The 10957-nt window shown below is 40.2% G+C and overlaps 1 protein-coding gene across 1 annotated transcript; it reads left to right on the forward strand.

Moving 5' to 3' along the window:
• The first annotated feature begins 1352 nt into the window (after nucleotides 1–1352).
• LOC123850999 (tetratricopeptide repeat protein 39B-like) lies at nucleotides 1353–3596 on the forward strand. Its single transcript, XM_045884449.3, has one exon. The coding sequence runs from the start codon at nucleotides 1353–1355 to the stop codon at nucleotides 3117–3119; it is 1767 nt and encodes a 588-aa protein (XP_045740405.1). The 3' UTR covers nucleotides 3120–3596.
• Nucleotides 3597–10957: the final 7361 nt, after the last annotated feature.

A 10957-nucleotide genomic window follows, 5' to 3' on the forward strand; every position in this document is an offset into this window, starting at 1 on the left:
CAGGGTTTGGTCACTGATATATGAGAGGAGGGGGAAAAAAAGAGATCTAGTGTGGATGATGGTACCAATCATCTAAAGAGGGAATGCAAGAGTTGGAGGAGGAGGAGATGGCCTTAGGGGTCAATAAATAACATGCCTTTTCCTGCCTGAGTTCAGAACCAACAGGATATAGATGCAAGAGGCAGAACGACACCAAAATATGACCTTTTTGATTAAGTTGATAGTTACTGTGATTTCAGATGTGATGTGCTGCCAAGTGGGCTCACTGATGCTTCAGCCCCTAATTAAACATTTACCCACCTGGTCCCAGGCACAGCTGAGAGCAGAAAACTCTTCCTGGATTTTTTTTTTTTTTAAAGATTTTATTTATTCATTTGAGACACAGAGATACAGAGAGAAAGCACACGTAGGGGGAGAGGCAGAGGGAGAGGGAGAAGCAGGCTTCTCTGGCAGAACAGGGAGCCCGATGTGTGGGGCTCAATCCCAGGACCCTGAGATCATGACCTGAGCTGAAGGCAGACGCTTAAGGACTGAGCCACCCAGGTGCCCCTCTTCCTGGTTTTTGGTTTCAGACTTTGAACAGGCCAATTCAAAAAGAAGAAATTCAGAAGGCACAGATCAATACTCTTCCAGATTCTTTTGTCAGCTCCCAGCCAGAAGTCAGCCCAGAGTATTCCTCTAGCAGAAAAGTCCCCTTATGGGAACATTAAGAACAAGGACTGGGGGTGGGGGGGTAAGGAGAGGTTGGTAAAAGAACACAAATTTTCAGTTATAAGATGAATAAGGTCTGAGGATCTAATATATAAAATGGTGACTATAGTCAATAATACTGTATTGTATAATTGAAATTTGCTGAGAGTAGAAAAATGTTCTCATCCCCCCAAACCATCATGTTATAGATTTTAAATATCTTAAAATTTTGTCAATTTTATCTCAATAAAACTGGGACGGGGGAAGAATAGGGAGTGTGTCAACTATACTCAAAAAAAAATTTTTTTAAAGGGAATAAGCCTTGCCCCATCAACATTTCTGAAAATGTATGTTATTGATGAAAGAACTTTTGGTTTACAAAGGATTTCCTTCACATGTTTTCTATGTATTACAAATGATTTGAACTTCTCAGAAATACCTCTTAGGTAAATAAAATTCTCTTTCTCTCCCCCTCCCTCTTTGTCTGGTATAGATGAGGATATCCTAATGCTGCACCCACACTATTAGTTTGTCTGCCTCCGTTGTAACAGCGACACCTCAGGCTGCAGAAGTGAGCCTAGTCGGGAGAGCAGGACCTACCCTCATTGCAGCTACGTCACTCCTCTTCAGATATCGCCTGTCTCTAAAGTAGGGAAGCAAATATGTCATTTACTCTAAGTAAAAGAGAAAATGATAAGGGGGGTAACTTTACATCAGTCACTGTAAGTAAGGCAGAAAGTGAAGAGGACAAGTTTGAAGACGCCTATGAAGTGATCCCTGTGGCATCAACAATGAATCTAACATCTTCCCTGGAAGAATGCACAACTGGATTGTATTTATTTCTAAATAACAGATTCTCAGAGGCCATAGATCTCATTCATCCGTGGTCGAAAAACAGCATATACCATGCTCTAATTTATAATATCCTTATGGTTGTCAAGGCCATCTTGACTTTTGATCCCCTGGATCTACAGATTGGAATGACTGCCACAAAGGAGGCTTTGAAAACCTGTAACAGTTTCCGAAGAAAATCTAGGATGACAAGTTTTTCTCATCTAGTGAGTAAACAGGGAATAAAGGCTATCAAAGAAGAGGAATTGCATGCGGAAGTCTGCTATGCTGAGTGTTTGATTCTGAAATCCTCCATCACATTTATACAGGATGACAGTATGTTTGGTTTTCTTAAAAGCGCAATCAACATCGGGTTAAGTTATCAAATATACAAAGACTGTCAACAAGTATTAACACAGATAACTCACAACCGCAGCAAAACCTACCGACACCTGGTTGGAGGAGTGAAATGTGGACTTGGAGCATTCAATCTGATATTATCGCTTGTGCCACCAAAGACCCTTAAACTACTCAATATTGCTGGATATTCCGGTAATAAAGAGGCGGGCTTGACTTTGCTTTATGAGAGTGCATCTGAATCCCATATAAATAATATCTTAAGTGTTTTGACTCTCCTCTTTTATTACAGTTATATCTATATAGCTGTTGGTGTTGAAAAGGGTCACAGTTCTGCTGTAGAGGACCTCTTCCTAATATACCTCCAGAAATTTCCAAACTGTGTTGTACTTAAATTTTTTCATGCGCGTTTTAGTATGCTGAAAGGAAATTTTGAAAATGCACAGTTAGTATTAGAGGAGTGCATTTTGATTCAAAACAAATGGGAGCAGGTTCATCACCTGTGTTACTGGGAACTCATGTGGTGCCACATTTTTCTGCGGAATTGGAAGCAAGCTTACCGCTATGCCGATCTACTGTATCATAACAGCAGGTGGTCCAAGGCAATATACGTGTACAGTAAAGCTATGCTACTCGCCCTGCTTCCTTCTGATTCTGTCAAATCAGGGAGCGAGGACATAAACTCTCTCTTCTTAAAAGTGGATAGCCTGAGAATCAAAATCTTGGGAACTTCTGTGCCAATAGAAAAGTTTGTTGCTGAGAAGAGTCAGCGCTATGGCACGACCACGGGCTGGTTCACAGCACAGCCCATTCTGGAATTCATTTACGCCTGGAGTGGTTTCCGAGTCATGAGCAAAAAACTAGACCTTATTTCAAGCTGGCTCTCGATAATTAATAGAGGACAAGACCTTTTACGAGAAAATTCAAATAAAGAGTATGGCACAGATGACATCAGTTTGTTAAATTTACTGAAAGGTCTATGCCTGAAACACTTAGGCAGATATTCGACAGCTGAGCATTACTTTAATCGTGTCATTCAAAAGGAGAAATTGTTAAAATATGACCACTACTTGGTGCCGTATACTTACTATGAACTAGGAATTCTTCACTATCTAAAAGGAGATTATGACAGTGCAACAAAAAACCTAGACAACATAAAAAACTACAAGGACTATTCCATGGAAGCCCGATTACAGTTTAGGGCTCATGTAGCTCTTGAACAAGTAGCTAAAGAAAAGTGATGGTTTTGACACAAAGTGTGGTTTTGTTTATTATGAGTGAAGTATCTGCAATCGGCAAGGTAATTAACAGTTAGAAAAATCATTTCTTTGTGGAAGAAATCCAAGAAGAGGCAGCTGCTAAGAATCTGATCAGTAACAAGTAAGAAAGGAATTGGCCGTTACTTTTCCCTCTTTCCTTCTCCTTACCTATAAAATGGAATGTCTTAGACTGGCAAATGGAGTGATGCATATTCTTGAAAAAGAAAAAGCAAATGATGTACAGTTGACCCTTGAACAACACGGAGATTATGGATGCTGACCCCTGCGCAGTCAAAAATCTGCGTATAACTTTTGACTCCCCCAAAACTTAACCACTAATAGCCTATTATTGACCAGAAGCCTTATCAGTAACAGTCGACTAACATATATTTTGTATGTCGCATGTATACTGTTCCTATAATAAAGGAAGCTAGAGAAAAAACGTCATTAAGAAAATCATAAGAGAAAATACTTTCACAGTACTGTACCATAGCAAAAAAAAAATCCATGTGTAAGTTAACCTGCCAGTTCAAACCCATGTTGTTCAAGGGTCAACTGTATATTATGAAACATACTCTCTCTTATATGTTATGGATTTTTCAATTATGTTAGACAACATTTTCAAAAAATCAAAAAAAATTTTTAACATCTCACTCGATAATGTATACAACTTGCAAATAAAATAGGAAGAGTAGCTACACCAGGAATCCCAGTGCCCTATAAATGTTTTTACTGTTAAAAGAAAGAAAAAAACCTTTAAGGTCTTACTGACATTTCAAAACAATGATACACTGAACAGCAAAGACTCTGAATATTTTTCCCTCTTATAGAGTAATTTTTATTGGCTTTCTATAACAAAGAAGGTATTTTCCCCCGTGTCTATGTTACCTTTTACCTTTTTTACTAGGAAGCTCAACTCTGGGTCTATAATTTGCCACAGGGTAGAGAAGAAAAAGCCCCCCACCCCCTTCACACACACACAGAGGCAAACCCTTTGAAGATAATTGGAGGAAGCCGGGAGGATAGATTCACTGGGTAGGAAAAAACAGGTTAGGCCTATGGAGGGAGACTTGAGTTACTGCTGGGCCCTCCCTTAGTTACCCTCCCTAAGGTGTATAGAGCTATAATATAATTAAATGCTGCATCTATCCAGTTGCCATTGTTATTGGGCTAATCTGAGAGTAAGTAGCAGCTGTCGGCATGGGTTATTGCTTTACCTGCCTTGGGGGTAAAATCAGTACCTAGACCATTTAATTTCCAGACCATTAAATCTGGCTGAGTGTGTCCTCCCTTAGAAAGTCACCCTTGGAAACAGACCTTGCTGGGGAAGTCTGGTTTGCTAAAACACATGAGTGAAACACATTATTTATTATTACTATTATTTTTTAATGCTTTGGGCGTCCAAGCAATCAACAGGAGCACAACGAGGAGCTAGTATTTCAGATTTAAAAATGCTTACTTTGAAAAGCACGTTCTTCATTAACTAAAAATAGACTTTCAGGTGAACAACTGTGCTTAAGTTTTCCTCCATTATTTAATTAGTACGATAGTGTGGTTAAGAGGGCAGGCTCTGGCACTAGCTAGTCACGTGCTCTTGGCCTCTGTGCCTCAGTGTCCCTGGCTGTAAAGCAGGGTTAATAGTTCCTCTTTCATGTTTTTTCTGTGTTAATTAATATTTTGAGTTAATACAAATGTGTTATTCCTACTACTACTATTACCAGTAGTAATAAGAATAATACATTGTTACTCAGTGCAGAGGATTTAAATTACTTCCTTAGAAAAAGCAAAGGTGCCTTTGTTACTGCTTTGCCAATCTGAAATTTGACCTGTTAATTTGTTTTTTCTGTTCTTTGTTTATCTTGGTCACTTATGAAATAAGTAACTCTGCCTACATTATGGTTTGGTCTTTTGTCCCAGCTTCTTCCAGTGAAGAGCAATATTAATTGGTTAAATAAACATGTTGAATGCCTACGATTTGCAGCACTGAACAGGGTATTGAGAATATAAAGCATGTTCTCTCTCCTGAGAGAACTTGTCTCCTTTATTAGGGAGACAAGTTAGAAGAGGATTTTGTTGGGGTGGAAACGCTTAAAATGGTTGCTTAAACAGGTAGGAGTTTGTCTCAAACACAAAAATCTGAAGGTAGGTAGCTCAGGTCTGGTATGGCTCTTTTATTTTTCTGCGTGGTACACCGGCCTTCTCGTACATGTCTCCTCACTCAGTGGAAAGAGCTACCTCATCTCTGGGCCTTATGTCCAAGCCAGGCAGGCTGGAGGAGGAATGGGTAAGGAAGAAAAAAAAGGCTTTCTCCTTCTTAGGAGGCTTTGCCTTTTTGTTTTAGAAGGGACAGTCTTCTCAGGGATTTCCATGTGGATCTCACTGGCCAGGAATATTCATATGGCCACTTCTACCTGCAAGGGAAGCTGAAGATTCAGTGGTAGGTTTCCAGCCTCATTAGGAGGTTGTGGGAAAGGACTGTTAAATGACCCAACCTCCAGTAACTGCCTCCACACATACGTAAATAACAAGATGCTACAAAATGGTATAGAAAGGGCACCGTTGAAAAAGAGCAAGAAAACAATGAGACCAAGGAATCACCTGCAGAAGACTCTATGGGACTCCAACAGGAAATCTTGCAATTGGCATTTCCTTGGTGAAGTTGCTACCCGTAGCCCAGCTTTCTGGTCCTTAACTGGCCCAAAGGTTGACTAGACACATCGAGGCTGATTCTTACCCTGCAAACTCACAAGAGATTAAGGTATAATTTACTCTGCAAATTTATTTATAGTAGGGACTATTCCAGAGTTGCAAACTCAATTTCTTGTGGGATCAGGCAGTTAATGTAAATAATATAAAGTAGCCAAACATAAAACAATAAAAGTGGTTGAAACTAGTTGTGAAGAGAGAGGAAACCTATCTAAAAGCTTTCAAATTAAGGGGTGCCTGGGTGGCTCAGTCGTTAAGCGTCTGCCTTCAGCTCAGGTCATGATCCCAGGGTCCTGGGATCAAGCCCCTCATCGGGCTCCCTGCTCTGTGGGAAGCCGGTTTCTCCCTCTCCCACTCCCCCTGCTTGTGTTCCCTCTCTCGCTGTGTCTCTCTCTGTCAAATAAATAAAATCTTTTTAAAAAAATAAATAAGGGCGCCTGGGTGGCTCAGTTGGTTAAGCGACTGCCTTTGGCTCAGGTCATGATCCTGGTGTCCCTGGATTGAGTCCCGCATCGGGCTCCCTGCTCGGAGGGGAGCCTGCTTCTCCCTCTGACCCTCCCCCCTCTCATGTGCTCTCTCTCTCATTCTGTCTGTCTCAAATAAATAAATAAAATCTTAAAAAAATAATAAATAAATAAATAAATAAAAGCTTTCAAATTTAAAAAAATTTTTAATAAAGATTTTATTTATTTGAGACAGAGTTAGAGCATGAGCAGGGGGAGAGGGAGAAGCAGACTCCCCGCTGAGCAAGGAGCCCGATGTGGGACTCGATCCCAGGTACCCGGAATCATGACCCAAGCAAAGGCAGACGCTTAACCATCTGAGCCACCCAGTTGCCCCTAAAAAAATTTTTAATTAAAAAAATTTTAAACTGTGCAGATATTAAACTATCTGCATGTCCTAATATGACCCCTAGTTTGTGATTTCTGGTCTATTCCTTTCTATTGACTAGAAAGTGCTCATGTTTCCCTGTCAGGAATCACCTCTCCTGATAAACACTCTCCTCCCAGTGTGGAGGAGTCACAAGGCAGCATGGTGAGCATGGAATCAGAATATAAGGAGGCAAATGGTTTTAGGAACGTCTATTCCAGGCCAGGGTGAGATGTGATGAAGCATCCGTTCCCCACAATATGTATATATCTCCAGAAAGTTCCTGCCTTACAGATCCAGGGTCTCTGAGAAATACCTCCCAATCTTTTGCTAACTGACCTTTCTTCTCCCATGTCTTCTGCTGCCAACCCTGGGGTACTGGATGTCCCAGTAGGGTGTCATAACAATCAAGTTTCCATTTACTACTATAAAATCCCATTCCAGTCCTGTGTCCAGAGAATACAACCAGGTCACTTAGTTTGGAATTTTGGTCATCCCCACATTTTCTGGTGATCCAGATTATAGATGGTCTCTCTGTACCAACAAATCACAGATCGAATCACATCCATTTTACTTAACGTTTAGAGTTAGTTTATAAGAGCTTGGCAGAGAGACCTCACTGTGGCCTTCCTGTGCCATAAACACAAATAAAGTGTTATTGAAGCATTTTTTATTCCAGGAAAAAATTTCTTATCTAGTTAGTAAATATAATAACTATTTGGAGGCCTGAGATCCTGAAAAAACAAAGAGGAAGAGGGGGTTATGAATGAAGAAAAGAACGGATCAAAGTTCTCAACATGCCCTTGCCCCAATCCAATCACTAAATCCTGTTGATTTTTCCTTCAAAATATTTGTTGATTCTACTCCTTTTTTCTCCTCTTTTTCATTTCCACTGCCATCAGCTTAGGCTAGGACTTTATTATGTCCTGTCTGGGCCACTGCACCAATTTTTAGGAGCTCAGTAGTCAACATCTTCTGTTGTTTCAAGGCAATTCCAGGGAAAAATAAAAATAGTGAACCCCACTTTATTTTTTTTTCAAAACAAAATAAAATCTATGTAAAACATGTATTTTTGTACTGCTTAGACTGATTATATCATTGACTAAGAGGAACTCAATGAAAAAAATGGCACTGATTTTTAGCCAGTATAAAGGTATTAGCTGAGCATATTTGAAAAGCAACAATTACAGAAGCAGTTTGCTAAACCCTCACGCCTTACATGGATTTAGTGCTTTAGAGTTCACAAAGTCTGTTCAAAGCATTTTCATCCAGGGAAAACAATCCTATCTTCACCTTACTGCTAGGGAAACCAATTTTCTCTGAGGTTGTAAAAATCTCCCCTCTGGGCAGGCCTGGGCAGCGCTGGGCAGAGCAGATAATTAATCAATTTAGAGACACTGCCTCCCTAAATCCGCTTTCCATTTGGAAAGTGGTTCTGGAATTTTGTCCTGATACCACTGCTTTGTTTGGATAGAGAGGCTACATTTTACATAAAGTTTTATGCTGTGTGTGTATACTGTTTTCTCCACCTCTCATTTTTCTGCATCCTTGCTAGTACACTGAGTTAATCATGTTATTCCATCACTCAAATTTTTTCCATTCTCTTTGGTATAGTTATTCACTCAAAATGAGGTAATATCTGAAAGTTCTTAAAGTAGTGCCTGGACATATTAGGTGATATGTAACTGCCTAAGAAATGAAAATTCAGTTGAAATTGAGCACCTACTATATGCCAGGCAATGTGGTAGAGGCGGGGTATATGGTAGTAAATAAAACAGACATAGCCCCTGCCCTTAGAAGGTTTACAGTGCTTCTAAGTGACTGTATGGCTTAGTCATGAACATTTATTGCTGACAGGATGTTAGGTCATCTAATCCCACATTTTCACTTATAAATGAGGAAACTGAAATCTAAGAAGGCAAATGACATCCAAAGTCATAAAGCTGGTAGGAACACAGTCAGCGGTGTGCAGGAACCAGTTTAAACTGTCTTAAAAGAGCCCTTTGTTAAATATTCAGGAATTTTTTGAGCCAGTTGTTAAATCATTGGTACCTTGAAATCAGCCACGGTAGGAATATTTACACCACAGGAATCAGCAAATGGTACAAATCAAACTCCTTTTTTCAGGAGAACCAGTTTACCAGGACACTACAGATTTGATCAAATGAAACCAAGGTTTCTAAAACTCCCTGCCCACTGCTTTTCACTCCAACCTACACCTCCTTTGATTAGGTTCTGCGTCCCATAGACACAGAATTTTTTGTGGTTGGTTCATTACTTATAAATCAAGTTCAAGCACTACCTCTTTAAGAAGATTTTCTAAGAACCCCTTCCCCAGCTCTTCCCATTTATTACCAAATTAGGTAGAGGAGACACTATCAGCTTCCCAAAGGGAAGACATTTTTTTTTTTTTTTAAAGATTTTATTTATTTATTTGAGAGAGAGAGAATGAGAGAGAGCACATGAGAGGGGGGAGGGTCAGAGGGAGAAGCAGACTCCCTGCCGAGCAGGGAGCCCGATGCGGGACTCGATCCAGGGACTCCAGGATCATGACCTGAGCCGAAGGCAGTTGCTTAACCAACTGAGCCACCCAGGCGCCCGGGAAGACATTTTTGAAATTAGTTTTTTAATTCCTAGTTGTTAACAGAAAGTGCATGTGTAGGTATACAATATATGCTTGATGAATAAATGCAGAAATAAAGAATAGACACTTTTAACGGACTCTACTTGTTGAATGAATGAAAAAACCAGAACATTAAAAAAAAAAAATCTTGGGCCAAAATGACCATTTATTTTTTTCTGACCTTACCTTGCATGAAATATACTCAGCAAATTACTATCCCACCCCCACTCATTTTCTACCTACTTTTTTTTTCATGATAAGTATACTCTTTATCTACCTACTATTATGATCCAACACTGTGAATTGAAAATTGTGATAGTCTGGCCAGGGCAGGGCAGGTTTATCTTTGCACCATGATGAAGAACAGTGTAAAACTATTGACAACTTTTTTAAGCTTCTGATGTTCTTCAGAGAAATTAAGAAAAGCTTTTTTAAAAAAGTGTTTCTTGCTGGGGCACCTGGCTGGTGCCTTTTAAGATTTCATTTATTTATTTGACAGAGAGAGATCGACAGAAGAGAGGGAGGGAGAGCACAAGCAGGGGGAGTGGCAGGCAGAGGGAAAGGGAGAAGCAGGCTCCCTGCTGAGCAGAGAGCTGATGTGGGGCTCCATCCCAGGACCCCGGGATCATGACCCAAGCAGAAGGAGGAGGTTAACTGACTGAGCCACCCAGGTGTCCCAGAGCATGTAATTCTTGATCTCAGGGTCATGAGTTTAAACCCCAAGTTGGGTGTAGAGATTACTTAAAAAAAAAAAAAAAGTCTTGCTAAAATTAAAATGTACTCCAAAATCTAGAATAAACAATTTTTCACTTGGCAGAGGAAAAGGTTAAGAGTGTGTGTGTGTCGGTGGGTGTGAAGGTTTGAGGGGGAGGCAGACATTAGGAAGGAGATGGAGGAAGAGGGAAAGGGAAGAGAGGAAGTAGAAAATGTGAGAGAAGGGACATCAGCTGGTCTGAGGGAGGCACCAGGCGGACAAGGGTAAGGAAAAGGAAATGGCACCATCTGAACTTGAGGGTGGACTACAGGAGAGGGTCTTTCTGTAAACCTGTATTATGGAGTGGATTGGGCTCAGTCTGTTATAAATCAGTGATTCACATCAGCAGATGCTGGAAATGATTATCTGGGAGACTAAAGGGAGAGGGGAGAGAAGGGAAGGAATTTGCCCCAGTCTCATCACTTTAAAAGGGGTCATTTAAGTTAAGCTTGGAGCTAGCTTCCAAAGTCTTTGATTCTGCAGTACAGATAGAAGGCTTAAAATGCAAATGGCCAGTTGTCACAATTGTTTGAAGCTCTTCTGGACTGAATTTTTATGAGGTCATATGTTTAGCTTCGCATTTTAACAACTGGTATGTATGTATGTATTTATACAGTTTTTTATTGAAGTAATCTCTATACCCAGTCCGACTCACCACCTGGGGATCAAGAGTAGCATACTTTTCTGACTGAGCCAGTCAGGCGCCCCCAACTGGTATTTATATTAGCTCTTTGTAGATTTATAGAGGACTTAACTGGCATAATCTAATTTAATCTACTAAAGCCACATTAATATAATCAACCAAACACTCGAGTGAAGGTTGCCAAAGGATTATTTAAAATGATGGCAATAAGAAACAATGTACTT

This window comes from Mirounga angustirostris, unplaced genomic scaffold (assembly GCF_029215605.1).
Source record: "Mirounga angustirostris isolate CCGP_5_RB_7025 unplaced genomic scaffold, mMirAng1.0.hap1 SCAF_10, whole genome shotgun sequence".
In the NCBI taxonomy this organism is placed as follows: Eukaryota; Metazoa; Chordata; class Mammalia; order Carnivora; family Phocidae; genus Mirounga; species Mirounga angustirostris.

What these genes read in the sequence shown, in the direction of transcription:
- LOC123850999 (XM_045884449.3), top strand. Translation starts at nt 1,353, where the DNA reads ATGTCATTTACTCTAAGTAAAAGAGAAAATGATAAGGGGGGTAACTTT.